This window comes from Plectropomus leopardus, chromosome 24 (assembly GCF_026936395.1).
Source record: "Plectropomus leopardus strain MGB_pleo_1.0 chromosome 24, ASM2693639v1, whole genome shotgun sequence".
Classification (NCBI taxonomy): domain Eukaryota; kingdom Metazoa; phylum Chordata; class Actinopteri; order Perciformes; family Serranidae; genus Plectropomus; species Plectropomus leopardus.
In genome coordinates, this window is record NC_142199.1 from 12,069,878 (window position 1) to 12,090,101 (window position 20,224).

General features: G+C 40.9%; 2 protein-coding genes across 5 annotated transcripts in view; both read right to left on the reverse strand.

Moving 5' to 3' along the window:
• The window catches only part of LOC121963003 (FERM and PDZ domain-containing protein 4-like), an 84,413-nt gene extending 79,039 nt beyond the window's left edge, over window positions 1-5,374 (reverse strand). The window contains exon 1 of one of the 2 annotated variants that reach the window (XM_088074286.1): window positions 2,881-5,374. In XM_088074286.1, the coding sequence (XP_087930412.1) occupies window positions 2,881-3,143 (263 nt within the window). In that variant the 5' untranslated portion in view covers window positions 3,144-5,374. Of the gene's footprint in view, window positions 1-481; window positions 838-2,880 lie in introns of those variants that run through there. The other variant, XM_088074290.1, reaches the window with a different exon arrangement.
• A 147-nt stretch (window positions 5,375-5,521) lies between these two features.
• On the reverse strand, window positions 5,522-16,745 carry LOC121963915 (MSL complex subunit 3-like). 3 transcript variants are annotated; one of them, XM_088074291.1, is made up of 14 exons: window positions 16,499-16,745; window positions 14,815-14,897; window positions 14,565-14,660; window positions 14,157-14,251; window positions 13,973-14,070; window positions 13,513-13,641; window positions 12,721-12,878; window positions 12,340-12,498; window positions 11,979-12,214; window positions 11,750-11,839; window positions 10,751-10,860; window positions 10,321-10,420; window positions 10,055-10,139; window positions 5,522-7,321 (listed from the first exon to the last, which is right to left on the reverse strand). In XM_088074291.1, the coding sequence occupies exons 1-14, from the start codon at window positions 16,595-16,597 to the stop codon at window positions 7,222-7,224; spliced, it is 1,638 nt and encodes a 545-aa protein (XP_087930417.1). In that variant the 5' UTR covers window positions 16,598-16,745; the 3' UTR covers window positions 5,522-7,221. The 3 variants fall into 3 exon arrangements, with proteins under 3 accessions (XP_087930417.1, XP_087930418.1, XP_087930419.1); XM_088074292.1 differs by lacking the exon at window positions 16,499-16,745 and adding an exon at window positions 16,025-16,179; XM_088074293.1 differs by lacking the exon at window positions 16,499-16,745 and adding an exon at window positions 15,825-15,958.
• Between the last annotated feature and the right edge of the window lie 3,479 nt (window positions 16,746-20,224).

Consider the following 20,224-nt stretch of genomic DNA (forward strand, 5'->3'; position numbering starts at 1 on the left):
AAGTAGAAAATGCAGTTACTACAGTAAGATAAGTGGGAGGGCTCAGATCAGAGTGCCTCCACCCAACTGTGAAAGTGTCTGTCTGCCACACACTGCGCTTGCCTGGCGAGATAGAAACAACTTCCTCTGAAAGTCTCCAGAACACCCAACCATTTGCAGCCTCTGTTCGGATGAAATGAGCCACAAAGTGTGGCAGATCATGGAGACACACTGCGATATACTTGATTATTTGTGCTGTAACACGACTGGGCAAAAGTGAACAGATGCAGCATTTTGAGCAGAAAAGTCTGAATAAAGAATCTAGAGAAAATAAACTGGAAATTAAATTAAATGAAAACACAAAGCCAAATATGCATGTTTCTTTTCACTCCCATGAAGCAATTTCAAACCATCTGTAGCTTCACTATAGCAGGACACGCATCTACAAAGCTCATCATATAGACAGAGATGGTGAGATGTAAGTAAATATATCTTATCCTACCTCATGACTCAGTGTGCCATCATGCTGTGCCTCTCTTCCCGACTGTATCCTAATCCTCAGCCTGCCACCAGCAGAGGCTCCAACAGAAACAATAACCCCAACTGCAGCAAAATGACTTTATGTTTTGGTCAGTAGGGGTGGGGTGACAAATGAAAAAAAAAAAAAAAGGAAGAAATTACAGTCGTGGAGCAGTTGAGATCACGGAGAGTGGAGGAGAAAAACAAAACGGTGGGAATCTAGAGGTATGAAAGAGTGATGATGGGGTCAGGTGACTGTAGCAAGTAAAAAGTTGCTCAGTCTCTTTATCTGTGGTATAATCCTTGGGGCTGGCTCTTTATTTCCCTCTCCCGCCCTCTCTCTCTCTCTCTCTCTCTCTCTCTTTACATCTGTGTTTTAGTTTAGTTCAGAAAAGCGCGACACAGCAAGATCAACAACAGTACGTTTATTTAACAATCAGCTATATCCAGAAATTATTATTCTCACGTGAAGCACCCCATCTTGTTCCAGATGGTCCAATCATTGCTAAGCTTCCCTAAATGCAACAGCCAATAGAGTTTAAGTGCACTGACCGCTGTAACCTTTTTAGACTTTAAATACCGCACCAAAACATTAACTGTTTCTCTGCACATCACTGAGACACAGATCAGCACAAAGAGGAAAGAGAGAAATATGAGGAGACCTGGAGGAGGACGGACCACAAAAAGAGTGGAGAGTTACTACAGCTCCTCTCAGAGCCTGTTGCAGACTGTTGCAGCATTTTGGGACGTAAAGGCTAAAAGTTGTTTAATTCTTAGCAAGACAACATATGTAAGTGTGTTTCCCAGGACATCAAACTATTCATGTAATTTTTAAAAACTGCTTGGAGAACCAAAAAAAAAGGAATAACTGCAAAGTTGATATTTAAAAAACTATGACAAAAAAGTACTTAAGATGCATTTTGTAAATATTAAAGCATGTATCTTTTTTGACATTATGCATCACATTTTCATCTTAGTCTACCTCGTGCCCAAGAGCAACAGTGCATTGCAAAATGTTCGTGTTGTCAGCGAGATTTACATTCCCATTTGTCTTTCTCCACACCTGAATGTGAAAATGTTGAGCTGACATTTGCCATTTCTATCGAGACATTCCGTTTTGGAGATGGAAACCTGTCGACTGACAAAGATGGATAAAAAGAGCAAAATCCATTCACATTCAGCTGGCTCTGAAATATTCCCCCCAAAAGTTTAATCAGTCTTTGTGTAAATATATTGAACACTCCACAGGGAGTCTGAGGTGATTTAATGACATGGTGAGTGTCACCCTGTGAGTGTGTTTAGACTTATGTCTGTCTGTGGAAGGGTAATTATATGTATCAGGGCATGGTGGACTGATGAAGCATGGGAAGAAAGCAAAGGCTTGATGAACAACATCAAGCTGCCAGAGACAGAAAGTCTCTGAAGAATTCAAGGAGAGGTGATTTATGGTCTCTATATCTCAACTAATGCCGGGTTTGTTTTATCCACCCTCACAGTCCTGCTACTGGGAATTACACTCCCATTACAGAATGATTAAAACCAGATGAAACAGATAATCATCGCCACTGTGGGCTGAAAGCTAAGTCTCGGAGAGAGCACTTGCATTCGTGTACTGGTAGAGATCTTTAATCCTCTTCTCTCCCGTCATTTCTAAGTTAGTGTTACTTTCCCTCTCAACCTGAAGGGTGGGTGGAGGGGGGGTGATCTTGCTTTCACCTAACTTTTTTTATGATTAAGATGATCAGACGCCTTTCTCAAAATGTCAAAGGACCAAGCATTGTAAGCCCAAAAAGGTATGTAAAGCTAAACATTGATATTGATGGATTTAAGGAAAATATATTGATCAGACCTTGTGTTTGTATCGAGGGACTCGCTTACATTACATGTAGTCTCCGTCATCATACCGTGATGCAACCCACTGATGGAATTTTGATGGAAATGTGAGAAATAATATAGCTCAAAACACACTGACAAGCCCGAGCGTGTCATTACAACTGCAGGTCAAACCAAGGTGGCGTATTTAAAACTGAATGCATCGTGGGGAATGGCATGTTTACTGCTAGCCTTGATTAAAATTGAATCTAATATAACCAATCATGCGTGCATTTCACCACAGGAGTCACAGACAGTGACAAGAATGGTGCGTCTTGTTTGCAAGAACACCTTGACTCCAGAGATTGTAATATCTGTACGTCTTGCTGTAATACATGCAACATATGCAGTACACAATTACATACAAGGCGGAAAAATAAATATGTGCAATTATACTGCAAAAAGTGTCCAAATTTGTATTTCTCACCAACAAACTGCACACAAAAGAGCCTGACCCTTGTCTTCACCTCGTCCCTGACGAATGCTACGTTATTACAATAATGTGCTTACTCATCATTCCCGAGAAAGGACGTCTCCATCCATGCAACATTCCTTGTTCGCGCTTCGGAGGAGACCTTGGCTGATGAGAACTTCTTTGGGTGCGGATCCTCGAATGGTTTACAGCCACTGGGAGCTGTCAGAGGAGTTAATACTTGGTCAGAGCTGACTGATGTGAGGTCAGTGCTAAGGTCAAATGATGTCCAAGAAGAGTCTGATGAGACAGAGGGGCTGGTGTCCACCTTCTTGTCTTGCAATCCATCTTCTTGGTCCATGGTGCAAGTGTGAAAATAGAGAAAACGGGACGATGGGGATTAAAAAGCTGGATAATGACGATGATTGACGAAGAGAGGGACTGTCGGAGACTTAGATAAAGATGGGTAAGAGGATGGATGCGTCAAAGGATGCCTTGATAAAGCAAAAGAAGGGAAGCACAAAACACTTTAAAGTTAGATAAACGGATGGAAAGCGATATGTCTGCACGCTCCTACCAGCCAAAAGCTTTTCACTGTTTTCTCCTTTGTCTCGAAAGAGTTCTGAAGAGAGAAGGGAAAGACAAAAGACCAATCAGAGGAAACACTAGACAAAGGAGATGGCGATATGGATGTGAGGGCAGGAAAAGAAAACCACTCAGGGATTGAAGAGGAAGCCAGACAGAGACTACAGACTGGGATGGAAAGATAGGACCCAGATGAAAGTGGGGGGGACATAAACAAAAGAAGAGGCGGAATCAGGTGAAAGGTGCGGGCAGCAGCACTTACGAGGTGATAGCTCACATCTCATTACATCCCATTCCCCCCCCCCAACAATTGAATCATGTGGTAAGTGGATAGAGACGGCGCAAGACGGGAAATCGATTCGAGATGCATGAAGAGGCTCGAACTGGTGGCTTTTGTGGCTACATGATAGCAGCAGGCTAGAGAGTGCTGTCTTAGGTTGCAGTGATAAGGAGTTCATTACAAGAAGTCTGACCGAGTCCAAATACAATTAGGGCTCGCCACTAAACCCATTAGGACCCTGTTATTGGGAAGCCAGGTTAGTCAGCCTCCCAAAGGTATCCTGGGACCAGACTAAGAGCACATTCTGCTAAATGTATACAAGAAGAGACTTTGTACACCTTTTTTCAGGGTATTCAAGTGTGCACCAGAAGCATGGCCAATAACTTTTACATACAACAGCAAATTGACAAATGTTGGCAAACTGTGTTATGATATGCATCACATTTTGGGAATTTGATTATTCACTTTTTTTCTGAGAATTAAACAAGAAGATTGATGCCACTCCCATGTCCATTAACTAAGAGGCTGGTTGGTTAGCTTGGCATAAAAACTGGTAACGGGGAAGGAGCTCCTATAATGTACTCCAAAACTGAAAAAACATACATAGCAGCACCTCTAAATTTAAACACATATGTCATTTGTCTTCTAATACACACACAAACTGAAATGCAAAAACAGAAGTCATGTGGTGGAACAAATTATTTTACACCGACTAATGCACAGTGAGCTATAAAATGTGCTGCCAAGTTTATTTTTGAGCTTTCGGACAGAGCCAGACTAGCCATTTCCCCCTGACTCCAGTCTTTATGCTAAGCTAAAATAACAGACCATTAAAAAAGAGGACACTAGTTGCTGCAGTTTTGATAGTGGCATTTTTTCTGTTCTTGCTTGATAAGTCTGTGACATGTCTCAATGATGTTGATATATGGCTTTCACTCCGCATGGCAGAGGCTTTAATTTGCATAAGATGCAGCATCGAACTGTGTTTACCAACAATGGTTTCCCAAAATGTTACCGAGCTCACGTAGGAATGTTCTGCAGAGATTTCTCCACATTCTCTGAATCTTTCAATATTATTGATTGCAGATGGTACAGTCCCCAAATTCTTTGCAATTGTACATTGAGAAATGTTGTTCCTAAACTGTTTGCGCATCTCCACTTCTTGGAATCAGGGCTGCACTTTGTGCCTCAAAGGTACGGTTATGATTTCATAGCATAGCTCCCAAAGCTCACAATTTTATCATGACAGTCCTCCGGAGGGGCCTGAAGATTTCAGCATGCTTCAGTTAAACTAATGTTGTCCTGAAACATCCTAGGACACAACTGATTACCCACACGAGGATATTAACGCCCTTGAGTGCTTTGCTCACCAGTAGAACAATGTTACTTATCGTACCACATCAAAAACAGATCTGCTTTGCCACTTTGGCTTTGAATCAATTTTGATCTGGTTTCAAATTTGTTTCATGTTCATGTAAATAAGGGCACTAGAATTATTTAGGGTTGCTTTTAAGTAGCTCAAAGACAAACACAGGAGTTGTGTTTACAAGGGCGGCAAATTAAAGCTGTCAAACTGCAGCAGCTATATTTGAAGTTTTACTCAGCTTTCGTCTAGAGACACTGAAGGTCACAGTAGCAGATAAAGTTCTCCTGTCTGCATTTAACTTTTAATAGAGAAGTGCTTTGGGAGGGTTTTAGAGATTCATATCAATTTACATGATTCATCATACAGTGAAAAGTACAAAGGCAGGACAAGGTGGAGGAATGAGCAGGCATCAATTAAGATTGTACAACATATTGGAAAAAAATGAAATGCCTAAAATTGGCTACGGTAGTCTGGGCATACATAATCACAGGGCTTTATGTCAATGTGATGAGTTTTTAAAAAACATTTATTTTAAAACTGGGCTGAAAGAAAACAAACATTACTGAAAATGAATACGACAGAAAAGCATACAAAACGTAGGAAATTGTTCGATTCTATTATACAAACAAGTTACAGTACAAATATTGATATCATACTGATAGACAGACACATTTGTAAAGAAACAGTTGAGACAATCAAATTGTGTATTATCTGGTCTGGAATTTGCCAAGTCAAGTATTTCATTACCAATTTAGTAAAACACCCAGTGTGATCCTGGGTAATAAATAACACACTGATCAACAGGTGTTTTTAATCTACATTTCACCAATGAAATAACAACTAACCCTTATAATTGCTGTAGGAGTTGCATTCACATATAATTTCAAGCAATTGTTTATAAACAGATTATTTCTTATTTCAGAAATGGCATCAGTCACTTTGCTGCGTATGGTACTTAATGAACTGAGCTTGTCTAAAACGAGCTATAAAATGTACAAATACTCGAGCCTTGCGTCTTTAACTGTATATGGTTCTATCTCAGATATGTTAAAAACAGAATTTGATTTTATTTTTTAATTTAGCTGTTGTGCCGCATCCTTTCTGTGAGAAAGTGGCCACAGTGAGAAGAACAGGCAGAAAAAATGAAAATAAAAAAAGCAGATAGACATTTATTGGACACGCACAGGACAACATCAAAAGCAAGACAAAGAAGGAAAGAAGAAAATATCTCATGGACGCTGAGTGGACATTAGGTATCCAAAAAGATTAACACTGGAGAGAGATCCACAGGAAGAACAACATTCCTGTTTTGAAGTTTTATCAAGAGTCAGCGAATGAGATTTGCTCAGCAAAAGAAGCGAAGCATCTCCAAGACAGGGGGGGGAACAAGTCCTGCTGTAGCTTTAGAGGAACCGTATCCACAGGAGAACCACTGGTGGCGCCGCTTATGAGGCGCTAAAGAAAGTCACTACATAAAGAGGGACCAAGCTACCAAACAAGCAAACCAGCAATGTCCTAAAGACTATCCTAAACTAGTTAATTGGGCAGACAGAATAAAAACAATCCGTGTCCGTTTGCCTGATACAATTAGGCCCAAATATTCCAACACTGTGGCTATAAAGAGCGACAAAGTCAGCGCAGGAGAAAAGGGGTTTTGCCAACAGTGCTGTTTGCTACAGCTTCCATAGCCGAGTGACTCAAAGCTGTGTTGTTTTGGCCAGCCTCTAATATCTGGAAGGTTAGAACTTTCTAGCCTTAGCCTGGCCTTAAAAAATGAAGCCAGGTAACAATAAAGCAGAGACAATTTGGAAAGGCTTGGAGTGGGGACTCATGGGTCAGCGTCTCCTGTGAGTTAAATCTCATATGAAGACTGCAGAATGGTAGCGCATGCCAACACACAGCACTCGACATGCCTCGGAGCAGAACGCCGATGCAAAGCGGAGCAGGGTGGCTTGACATGCATGACATTCCCACAAACAGAGCACGAGCGAGGGTTAGTGACACGGTACAAGCAACTAGTTCGATAAGGCCCCAGCTGGAAAACTGATGTTAGAGGTTGGTCCAGGAAAACACAATGCAGCCAAACTCCAGAGACTTCTGCTATTTATTCTTCTGTTCACAAGCCTCGACAGGTCAGTCTAGACATGCCGGAGCGCGGGTCAGGGTAGAGACAAGAAAGGGAAGGAAACACAATGGCCAGTGTCTCCTTCAATAAATTGGTCTCGGTTGTTTCATGCTGTAGTGGGCCTCTGATGCCGACACATATGCAGACTCGGGAAAAAAATCCTCGTGGAACTCGGCCAGAAACCTATGAGAAAGAGGGAGGAGAAGAGGAGGTGCAAGAGAGGGAAATCTGGTGAAATATTTTGACTCCGGCAACGTTCAGAAGCCCGCCCTGTTCACATTAAATATTCAACATCAGGTGTTTGTCAGATGACCGACAGCACGGACACAACGGGCTTAAATGAGGCAACGACAGGGAAGCATCTCAAATGTCACGTCCCAGTTCACTTCTGGTTTTCCTAGATATCCCTGGCTCATTCCACATAAATCCCAGACCCCTTGCCCTCTGCCTGCGGGTATATATGTCAGACACAAAGCCCCATCATCCATCCCTATACCACCAGCACTACCAGAGAACCAATCGCTATGACAGAAAGACAGAGAACATGAGAATGACTGACCAACAGTCAGGGAGAGAAGAGTGAAAAATCCCCCCCCCCCCTCCTCCCATCTAATCAGTAGCGGGGAAAACTAATCCAGAATCTTCTTAGTATCCGCTACTCGGCCAAATCCTCTAAATCTTGCCATCTCATCTTAGCTCCACCGGCCTTCCTAATCTCAATGCAAACAAATTATCCTCATCAGAGGAGAACTTAAGAACGCTTTGACAACGAATAACAAACAACCTAATGGGACAATAAGGAGAACACGTGAGGACCCCACAGTGAATGAATCACAGGTCAGCATGACTTGGTGTGTAGAAGTTAAGGTGATTTGAGCCAAATTCTTTACTTAAAAGCAAATACATTTGATTCAAAAGGTTTCACTGAAGAGTACTGAACAGGTTTCAATGCATAGTTATTAATCAGACTGCTTAATGTTCCGTGGTGCAAGAAATTCAGCCTTGTGCTAATCTTTATTGCTGTTAGATCAGTAATAACACAAGGCAAGCCGCTTTCAGCATACACATTGTAAATCAGCATAACGTGTGCGTACACATGTGCACACACACCCACACTTAATCATAATCATTCTTGCGGAGAAAGGGAGAGTGAGAGATCAACTGCGGCCAAATCCCAGAATGCACTGCACTTCAGTCCCTGCGACATCAATCAGTTTTCACCCCGCTCTGCACAATCTGCCACAAGGCTGATTTCAGAGTAAAAGGCATGAAGGCTTTCCCAAAAGACATCGGCGTTTTAGTTTGCGTCCAGTGTCCTGCAGAGTCTCCGACACAGTGGAAACATTAATTAGTTACTGAGAGACAAAAAAAATCTGTGTTTTCTGTACTGACCAGTATCAATCCTGTTTTAGCGACTCATCACAGCGCTGCAGAGGAGACTGAAATTGCAAGATTTACTTTTAAGCACTTCACTCTCTATTGCATCCAAGTTATTGAAGGTGCCATTTTGCAGAATAATGTTCTATGCAAAGAGATGCACCAATGATTTGGAGTCCAGTGCCACCGGAGTGAATTAAAAGGCTTTCCTTCCACATTTCCCCAACCACTGATGACACTGCGCGATATGCTGTGCCAAGAGGAACTGCATATTCTGCTGAGAAGAATGTAGTGCTTTATTTTGTGCGGAGAACCGCGTTTACAATGCAGCTTTAGAGTTGCTGCGAGAAAACATATGTAGCTGAATGCTGCAATCGTACTGCACACCGCTCTCTTCCCACATGGATGTAGGCTATTTTCAGAAGACCACCTTGTGAGTTTGTGGCACAGAGTACTAAGCTCGGCTTCATTTATTTATATATATATATATATATATATATATATATATATATTTTTTTTTTTTTTTTGGTTGAGTAGAGGTAATTTTGGCTCTCGGACTCAGCTTTGTCCCAGCACTGCTCCATAGCACTGCTTGGTGGCAGCAGGTGGTACTGCGTGTGTTTGATTAGAGAATGAGAGGACCTAAATCCCCCAGGTTTGGGACCAGCTGAACTGAAGATCGCTCGGGAGGATTTAAAGATTAGACTCCCGCTTGTGTAACGCCCACTCATCTCCCTCCCTCCAACACATGCTCTTTCTCACTCCATCTCTCCCTCCCCTCCGCCCCCCCATGTTCTCATTTACTTTCTTCCTTGCCTTTTTGTTTTGGTGTTTCCGGGTTATTTTGTTGTATTAATAATTTTCCTGACAATCACTATTTTTGACTTTCCATGAATCCACTGTCCTCAATCTTTTAATTTCTTGCTCTTACTGCACAACTGTGAAGCAGGAACACTAGATCGGGGTAAAGTGTGTAGATAAAGCAAAAAATGTATTTGTCAAGGGTGTTCTAGAGACTGAGCGGTAGCTTCCAGGTTATGTGCCTCTCTCCTTATGAAATGAGATCTTCTTGCAGCTCAACCCTGGCAGTTACTGTCGGGCTTTAACGCTTAGCTGGGTCAAACCTCGGTTAATGAACCGTGCAAGTTATTGGCAAGGTTCATTTTAAGTCAAAGTGCTTCCTATTTCCTGTCCTGTTAATTGAATGCAGCACCTCCGCTTTTTAATGATTTATCCTCCGTGGAAATTCTGCATGATTTCACACCGTTTCTGTCCACCTGACGGCACATTGCATTTTTTTTTTAAAAAAGGGGGGTGAGATTTCAATGTTATGCCTAGATGTTTTAACTGTAAGCCTCCAGGCCTGAGTGAAACAAAGATTGGTACTTTCTCATCTGCACAGTGTGAAGAAACCTGTGCTTAATCTCTTTAATCTATTTTAATTTAACAGTTTCTGTCCTTCTCTTGCTTCGGAAAGCACCTACCTCTGAGACGGCAAAAAAAACGTGATACGTTTGATTTGGACACAAAATCTCTTACCTGAGAAAGAGTTCCAGATGTTTGACCAGGGCTCGGAGATTCCTCTCAGGGATCTGCATTTTTCCCAGGATCTCAGGAAGCTTCACTGGGAGAAAAGCAACATGGTGAGCATGGGAACGGGCAGAGGATGCACAAAGGGACAAAAAACTAATGAAAATGGGATAAAAGTCGTAAAATAAGCGGGAAAGTTGCCCTCAAACACAATCAAACTGCTGAAATCATAGAAAAAGTGAACCAGTGAGGGTAAAGTGATCAGAGAAACCAACCAAAAAGACGTAAGAGGTGCTGGGATCCGTACAGGTAGGAGGGTGGAGGAGGCTGATCGTGCTGAGGGTAATTATCAGGAGTCAGCTTCCAACTTAGGACCTGGTCGACAGAGTAAAGGAAAAGTATTTTAACAGAAACATTGAGGCTTTGTCACGCATGGTTCTGAAGTCACGATATTTGAAGGTTACGATCAATGTTTAATATGTTTCTACTGACTAGTCAATAGCGAGATAATGGTAAAAATACAAGGACCAGATTGATTTATTTACAAGTTATTTGGCTTGGTCTGACAATTTCAATTAATACAGGTTGCTTAAAATATCTCCCTGCAGTTAGGGAGGCCATTTATGTAACTATCCTTATGTCCTTGAGTAAGACATCGGTTCCCTCTGGCTAATGCTATGTTCATCACATAAACAATTTCATCACCTCATTAAGCTCATTGTTTCTGCGGCTCTCAAGGCCGTAGAAAGGCCCACTTCGCTCTTTGCTTGGCGTCAAGGGTAATGGGGAGGATGAGCCGCTGTGCACCGGCGTTTCTGGGTAAAGACAAACAACAACATGTTTCCAGATGCACTTCTTGCTGTGTTGCTTGTCACTGCAGAAACATGGCTAACAAAATAAACAATGACTGAATTAATGCCAGCAGCTAAAAGTTTTAGTACCAGTACAAGTACAAAGATATCCTTAAACACTTGAGAGGGGATGGACATGTGAGGAAAGAAGTACGATAGCACCATCTACTGGGCGAAACTTTTTACTACAAATACAGAAAGCTGTCACAACAATGGATAAGACAATTAAATGTTTTACGCAATGCATGACATCGACACTGATCCGTGTACAGCTCGTCGAACACAGATGTAGCAAAAAATGCAAACAATGCAACAATTTCAATTTCAAATTCAATTTTTTGATATGAAAGAAGTACGGTAAATTCAGTAACACATTCTCAGCCTAGGCTGAAATGAAAAGCACCCAGCCTCGGAAATGTCCGTGGTTCTCAAGGGTTGATGGCAGCAATGCGGGGTAAGCACGCCAACGTTATGCTTTCAAGTCGTATGGATAACGTTGTCAGTTAATAACACTTCAGCCAAATAATGGGCCCTGGCATCCTTGACGAATTTGTCTCGGTCTGATATTCTCTCAGTTTGCTTCCACTTCTCCAATTTGATGACTGAATGGGTTGGATAATTTGCTTACTTGTGTTGTTTACTGTACCGCTCACTGTAGCTAAAGCTGCAAACTAACAAAGATGGATTTTCCTGAACAGTAAAACGGCCCAACAAATTCACACTTTAAAGTAATGCCCAAAAAAGCGGTACTAGTGGCAGATAACTCCACAAGGTCAGGGTGAAACTTGCAGTAATAGTATTATCGGAATAAGCCGTCATTCGAAGTAATATTTTTTATGCGGCGGCGTCTTACTTCTGTCGAGGTTGAGGAAGAACTTGGGCTGGGCTGAGGTGTCAACCAAACGCCGTTTGAGCTGCGGGGATGCTGTGGCACTGCCTCCACCTGAGTCATCACATACATGAAAAGTGTAATCAATTTTACAAATGTGCTTCACAAAACATAAAGGATCAAATTACTAATAAAACATGCAATTATAAAACGCATTTTCAAGATGGCACCATATCCAGTTCAAAGTGATTACCTCCACTGCTTCCTTCAGCTGGTCGGTCGCCTCCAGATGTGTTCCTGGTGGAGCGTCTGAGTGACTGGGACTGGAATGAGATACAGTCCATGTCAGGGTGACGCCGGCGTTTCGGGGTGGGGGCTGGGGCAGTGGGTGTGGTGGCAGAAATGTCGCTCAGTGCTGGTTGGCTGTCTGTAGATTGGGGGGTGGGTGGGTTGTGTCCCAACGGGCTCGGGCTGCGCTCTCGTTGGGTGCTTCAAACATTAAAGAAGAGAAGAAAAAAAACTGAAGCTTAATGGCAGAGCACAGCAGTCAAATGCAGTGCATCCCAGTCAAGCAAAAACAACATGGAAGACTTGCTTCATCGTGGCTCACTTACTTGCTGGAGCAGGGGGAGCTTTCATTGACGGCCAGGAAAAGCCTGGAGGAGCTGACCTTTTTGAACTGAGCTTGCTCAGAGGGGTAGAGAAGGATCATGGGTAAGGTGAAGTCGAAGGTGATCCTCAGGCCATCGACCATCTCCTTACACAACTCCTCACTTAAAAATAAAGGAAATTGAAGGATTGGGTAATATCCATGATCATGAGTCAGATGTAGAAATGAATCATGTAAATGAAAAAAAATCCCATAATATCAATATGGGGAGAAAGGATGACAGATGATATTCACTTGCTGTCTGAACAGGTGATTTATGTTGGACTAAGCTTGTCCGTTTCCATCACACTATTTCCCCGTCTATTTAAAGCTTATGCACACTCACCTCTTCTCTGGAGGGACTGGCTGTGGGCTGCTGTTCTGTGTGGTGTTCTGCTGACGCCGGTACCTCTCGTTGGCCATGAAAGCTTTGTTGATGGCAAAGTGCTTGACGTAGGACTCTAGGATGTGCACGACATTCGTCTGACAGGGAACCATCACAAGCTAGGAGAGAAAAACATGTTCAATCGTGGACGAGCCTCAAGTCAATTCAGTTAAAGCAGGCTTTCATATATCACCGTACCAATCGGAGGTCCCTGAATCAGTGCCTAAACAAAACGTGCAACTGCTGTTTCTGCAAACCACAGATATGTAACATTTGTAAAATTGATTCACATAGTATCAGAATTTTTAATGTGACATCGTATATGAGCTGACTTTGTTGTCAGTTGCTGGAGGGGGTGGTGGATGGCATGGCACTTAGACGAAACACGTGCCGAGCTGTAGACCACTGTACGAGACCAACAACCAACGAAACTAGCTAAGCGGCTTCATGGCCAATAATCACGAGTGTTTTTTTAGAGAACTGTCACTGCTTCCAGCTGGGATAATGCCAAAAAAACTAACAGATTTTTTTACGGACATTGCTGCATTTCCAGCAATTAGCAACCAAACTGGGCATCTTTTTCTAACCTGAACCGAGTGCTTTTTTGCTGCAACTAACATGTTACCCACAACATTGTTGAAACAACGCATTTACACTTAACTTCTTGACAATTATGTGAAAATGTAACAGTTCTGTGGTTTGCAGAAACATAAGACGCCAGCATTTATTCCGGCGCCTGGGTCACGCATGTACCTTCTTCCTCTTGTTGATGTAAAAGCAGTCATCCTCCAGCTTCTTCTTCAGAGTATCCGGGATGTTGATGTCAACATGGACGATCTTCTCCTCACTTTCTCTTTTGACGTTAATGTCTGGCTCGACCCTCTGAAACAAACAACAAAGATATGAACCTTCAGGAACATTTTATAGTAGTCTATAGTAAGGTTTTGAGTCTATCAGCAATTTGCACTAAAAAAAATCGCTTTAATGTGCCGATAAGATCAAAGATCTAGAACATTTTTTTACCTGGAAGGCTACAGGTGCGTTATGAGTTTACTAAAAATGAACATTACAATAGAAGAAAGGATTTAAAGGTGACTTTCTGGTGACAATCACTGCGAGTTTTTTGGTCGATAAGAACTAAAGAAGTAAAATGTAAATCTCAAGGTCTTTAAATGTCCTTGTCAGGGATGAAAACTGAAGTGATCCACTTTACCATTTTGTTGATATCCTCAGAGAAGGTGCTGTCCCCGCTATTTGAAGATTCAGGGTCAGAGTCGTCCCCGTCACTGCTCTCTGAAGACGAAATCAAACCTTGAGACAGAAAAAAAACTGACTGATTAATTTGATTGCTCAGGGAGACTGGGATCAAAACACAAAGACAGAGGAAGATTTCTCACATGCGTCATCGCTGTCGTCCTCCTTAGGGAGAGTCTTCAGAGAAGATTTAGTACCAGACTGACGACGACGCCTCTTCGCCCATACCCTTCTCTTCCTACCGCCGGGAGAGAAAACACACTGTCTTTATCTGTCTCAACTAAATATAGAAAAAAACTGTTTGAAAGGTCAAATCCCAAACATGTGGACACAGAGCAGACACTGACATAGAGTGCACTACACTTATGGTTTGAGTTACAGGTGTCATGTTCAGTGTGTTCACTGACAGCGTTGTGTCTGTCTGGAAACAACAAATAACTTCAAAACAAGCCATTCAGTGATTCTGCTCTCTCTATCGAGGGAGGTCTACAAGAAGATATACTTGATGGTTATACATTTTGATGGTATGAATGAGCATAATATGAACTTACATGCGACCTAGAGCTTTGCGAGCCAGTTTATGTTGCAATTTACGGTTTTCCTCAGTGTCCCTTAGGACATGATCCTCAGCAGCCCAACGATCCCAGCTACCCAAAAAACACACACATTTAAAAAAATAAAAAACTCACACAGACCTGCACCATGACACAAGTTGATGAACATGAGATTTTGCAACAATAAACACTATGAGCATGATATAGTTAAGAAGGTGACAATAACTTGATACAAGTTCTTGTTTACCTCCTGTTCCAACCATTAAAGTGAATCAGGTACTTTGGGATTCTTCTTCCATGTTCGTCCGTCCCGATCAGGACATCAATGACCTGTAATGTGAACACGCACCAATAAGGACAGTCTTGCTTAACAGACAGTCTCGCTAATGGCATTACTCGAACACTTTAATTTTGTCAGTATGCATGTGAATTTAATCATGTAGTTTTCTTTAGTATGTCATCCGTAAGTATTTCCAATTTTTAAGAATGTTTACTTTCTTTTCCTTGGGTTTCGACACAAAATATTAGTGTCTTTGCACTATTTTCTGTGCTGCATGCTGTACTTAGTAGACTAGTATGACACTAGCTTTATTTCAATGATAAAATGAATGAATGAAAATGTGTGCGTAATACTCTCAGCCAATACCAGGGAAGGCAGCCTGCAATACATGCAAACAAAGTGTCAGCATGGGAGGACCTTTTCCTGAATGAAACCGCAGGAAGCCATTATTACTTATTCATTTATTTAGTTTACATTTTCACTCAACTTAATTTTAAAAAAAAAGAAGAAGTTGCTGGGAACTGTATTTGATGTTGAAAGTTTCAGTTTTGATTAAACATTTGGTAAAAGCATTTAAACATAGTTTGGCGTTGGAGTTTGTTGTATTCCAAATTCTAAATTTCTTTAGAAATCCTTTCGTTGTTATTATTATGTTATTATATTACGTTATTCGTATTAGCGTTAGCAATAATAATACAGAGCATGTCTTACAGACAGAAGACAGAATTTTCCCTCGGGATGAATAAAGGGATGAATAAAGTATTCTGATTCTGATTCTGATTCTGATTACATTATTGTAAATAGCTAACGTTAGCTGCGTGCTGCTGCAAAGATGCTGAACGCAGCCAAGATTTACAACTTGTAATTTTGTATTTCACATAGTAGTTTAACGTTAATTATTGGAGTAAAACACTTGAAGCTCCATAACGTTACAACACTGCAATTACAACAACAGTCATTGCAAACCGTTAGCTTACCTCTGTTAGCAAAAGCCAGCCTAGAATGCGTTAGCGTAAACAAACGCTCTATCATTAGCGTTAGCTAGCTAACTAGCCGGCTAGGAAGGGAAAACAATACTTTGCACGACAACATTCAAAGTCGGCTGATGCATCGCTGCATGCTCGAAACGTTAATATTAACTTATCTCCATCGCCAACATGCAATAGCGTTAACGTACCATAACATTGATTACTCATACATGACAGTAGTCAGTGTCAGAGGGGAAGATGTGCTGGTGCGTTTGTTTAGTCGCTAACTCTGGATGCTAGCCACACAGCTGTCGCTGTTTATTTACTGTTATTTAAGATTCATAACGTCATTTTAAGTGACGCGATTGTATCGTCAATGCCCCATCAAGCAGCCTCCTTTGAAATAAGCTGCAGCGATAAAATAGCGCGGCTGTCTTTACTTAAATTATGCGCTTCAGAGAGAAACGCGCTATTAAAAGGGACCCGGAAACCAAGCAAGAAATGGCAACAGTTAGTGTTATAACAATAGCTAACGTCATTGTTCTGCGGCCCAGGAGATCTTTACTGTTGATTCATACAGTTACCATTCACTTTACCCAAGCAACCGTGCTTTCCCTATACACATTATGTATTTGGACGAAGCAGAAAACGCCAAGAGCTAAATTCCCTGCACAGATCATTACCTTAGCGTCATACAAGACTTTAGCCTTGGTGGGGTCGGGTTCAAAGCACAGGACTCGTTCGCCTTTGTGAAATGGATATTTAATTCCCCGCGAATTCATTTGTTCATGGCGACGTGTGGGAGAGGGGGCATCAATCTGGACCCTATAAACTCCTTAACCCTTTCCTTGCCGGACGCTTTTCTGCGAGGGGTCTCCCACCAAAACGCACACTTTGGAGGAATGGCGCTGTTGTGGGATGAATGCACCATGGTTGATACAAGAATAGATATCCGGAGAGAGGTGGGCGGGATATCCGCCGTACGTCATCAAATGCTCACAGCGGAATCAACCAATCACAGCGGCGTGTAGTTTGTGGCATTTTTTTCCCCCCTCAGTTATCTGTCTGATAGGCTGTTTATAATATCGGGTGTCTTTACAGCTTATGATCAGTCTGCATCGTTCCCGTCCACAAGTGTGACTCTGCCGAGTTAGATTATTTACAGAGAGTTTATTACTCACAGTATGGAGCGCATTACAATGACCAAGGTTGAGAAATGAACAGTGAACTATGGATTTCTCGCTAGCTAACATTAGATATATGCAAGGAAACGCCACGTTGGCTAGAGTGTTGTTAGTTTACTTTACGTCATCTGTCTGCACTCCCTGTCCGAAATTTGATAACTAAAGAGTTAAGTTAAGTGGTCAGCCTTACAAAATATAACTGTCTTTATGCTAATTGAAATGTGCCTTCGCCCGTATTTGATTGGCTCCTCCTAAAAGGCGTGGTCAGCCAATCAAAGACGGGGTTGGCACATCTTATTAGCATAAAAAGAAACCTATAGTTTAGTAAAACTAAGTTAAATCTGAGAAATATCACAATTTTGAAATTAGGTTTGATTTTTATGTAAAGTTACCAGCATTTTAGGTCTTTATCATATTATATTTTATAAAGACTCATGTGATACATGTGTGAGTGCAGTTTCTCAGCCATAGATAAACAATAATGTACTGTACATTCGCCCATTCTCATCGATCGAGTGCCATTTTGTTGTTTTTGTTGGAATGTAACCAAGTACATTTAGTCCTGTACTTAAGTATGGATTCCAAGTACTTTTATTTTACTTGAGTATTTTATTTTCATGCTACTTTACAAATTAGGATTTTTGCTAAAAACCATGAGGGGATTTTTTTTTAAAAATGATGTTTTGTTATAAACTAAACAACCAAATAATTTCTACAGCTGCAACAATTAGTTGATTAATCAATCAGTTGATTCACAGAAAATTCATTTTCTATTTTCTAATATAATTTTGAGTTTTGCGGTTGTTGTTTTTTTCTTTCTTTTGTTTATACGCAGTACTTGTACTTGTAACTATTTTCACAGGAAAGGATCTGAGTACTTCCTCCACCACTGTTGCTATTTCTGAATATTTATATATACACAGTTCAATGCAGAAAATTTCCCACAATACTGAAGGCAACATGAAAATGCCATTCAATAAGTGAAACTGGACTTTCAAGGACAAGGCACTAGTATTGTAATGTCATAGAATGTCCAGCAGATGTCAGTATTGTAACACAAAAAGTCTACATGACACTAATTTGCCTCAGTTGTAAGAATGCATGTACTCTACTTTGAGGCCATATACTGTATATAGTCTGTGTTTTATGCACGTGTCACTTATTTTCCACAATAAAGCAACATATGACTTGTCACTATGAGTAAACTTTAGCGTGTCTCTGTCTGAGTTTCTCTGTGTATGAGTGACATAATGTATATTGGGTTTCTAAACTGACGTTCAAGACCCCGACTCCTTACAGAGCTCCACGCATTGCTTGACAAACACTTACAGTAATTCACTTGTGTTTATCCCTTTTTTAATCACACATTTTACCATCCCTATAATCCCCATAACCATATGAAAAGTAGGTCCTACAAGGGATAAAATCTCCTGAGCCATCTGTGTCTGTTTAGGGATCTATGACATGAACATGATTAAGAACCTGCAGGTAATTTATTGTACTATTACAAATGCACTACATTACAACTCTGCTGATCATATGCTGAGATGAAATGTTGAACCACCCTGCAAACTGAAAGCAACCTGGGTATCATACACGCTATACCTTAGAGAAGCAAAACATGCTGTTCTGGTATTCAGTTTGCACAGTTTCGAGAAGGATCATTTTCCTTGAGGCAAAATACAGTAAAAGAAAATTCACCATGTCTCAATAATCTAATCTTCCTCTATTGGAACAATATGTTGGCCCTTAAATACATACAGTTTGGGAATGTTTACATGTACAGCCAGAAACACGTGAAATCTGGCTGGTCTGCTCTAGGGTACGAACTTTGTGCGCACATAATGTGTGTGTCTTTCATTTGAAACTCTCCTGCACATTTACATACATATTCAGTTCTCCAATCTCAGAGTTTCCTCACTTGAAGATTTTTCCTCCATAAAGGATGTTAGTTGTTGCTAACAGATAAAAATAGGCCATGTATCGCTGGTTTATTGTTTTTATATCTGCAAGTAATTTGATCTCTTTTGTTTCCTGACCTTGAAACCTTTTCATTCATATCTGTCTAACAGGCTTGGACAATGAAATCTACACTGATCCCCAGCACAGGAAACCATGTCTCTACAGCCGTGGCTCAATCCGGGCTCATTTTTGCTTAAAATGGTTTCAGGCAGTGCTGCTCTACTATCGTATACCGAATATGGACAGTGTGTATATAAGACTGAACGTGGCTGGCTCATGCGTAGCCCTGTGGATTTATTCTCCTTCCCTTCGACCCTCACCACATCTGATGTATTTTGACAGTCATGTCAATCTGGACCATGAAGTTAATGCACCTCAGCGTGTTTGCAAAAATACTACGCCAAGAAGTGCTGCTGCTCTGCTGGGAGATTTCACACAATTTCTGAGATGAAGTGTAAACAAGACTTTATGTTGGGAATGTTTTAGGTTTTACATCGATGTAGTTGCAGTGTATTTTTTTTGGAAATGCAAACTGAACCAGCAAATATATACAGAAAAGAAATAATTTTGTTGTTGTTGTTGTGTTCATCTGGTTCTACAAAACACCCTAAAGGGTCTCAGATCATCAGACACCCTCACTTTGGCGACCCAGCCGGGGGTGATCAGTCCCATACTTGTGTCCAAGCAGCGAAAAGAAAAAATGATATCTATGTTCCTTCATTCCTAAATGACCGCTTGTGTTTTCTGATGTTTTTTTCCCCTATTGTTTGTTTTGTGATTTACTCTTTACTTATCTAATTATTTACGGCTGTCTACACATTTTAATTTATTTGATTGCTGCACTCGCATAGTTTAGTTCTTCAGAGTCAGAATCAGAAATATTTTATTGATCCCCAGGGAGAAATTGTGGTTTGTTACAGTTGCTCTGATGCTAGCATGGAGAATTATAGCAAGTAAAAAATATAAAATATACAATATAAATACAGTTAGAGTAAACATTAACACAGCGTGTAAATATTTGAATAAAGCTTGTAAATATGTCGAGGATTTAAGTGTGTAAAACTATAAGTGTAAAAAATAAGGGAATAGACAACTGGCACTAATATAAACTAATTTTAAATTGTATAATGGCAAATGTGGTGTATAGATATATATAAGGTGCATAAAGTGTGTAAAATATAAAACTGTGCCTTATGCTGCAACGCAATGCATAAAGTAGTGTGCAGGTTAAAAATATTAATATGTATGTTTATGTGATTAATA

Excerpts from the sequence above, each read along its gene's own strand:
- LOC121963915 (XM_088074291.1), bottom strand. The coding sequence starts at position 16,597 with ATGAATTCGCGGGGAATTAAATATCCATTTCACAAAGGCGAACGAGTC. Across the intron at positions 14,071-14,156 it reads GGACGACAGCGATGACGCAT|GTTTGATTTCGTCTTCAGAG; the intron begins GTGAGAAATCTT and ends TTCTGTCTCAAG. Across the intron at positions 12,879-13,512 it reads ACATCAACAAGAGGAAGAAG|CTTGTGATGGTTCCCTGTCA; the intron begins GTACATGCGTGA and ends TTTCTCTCCTAG.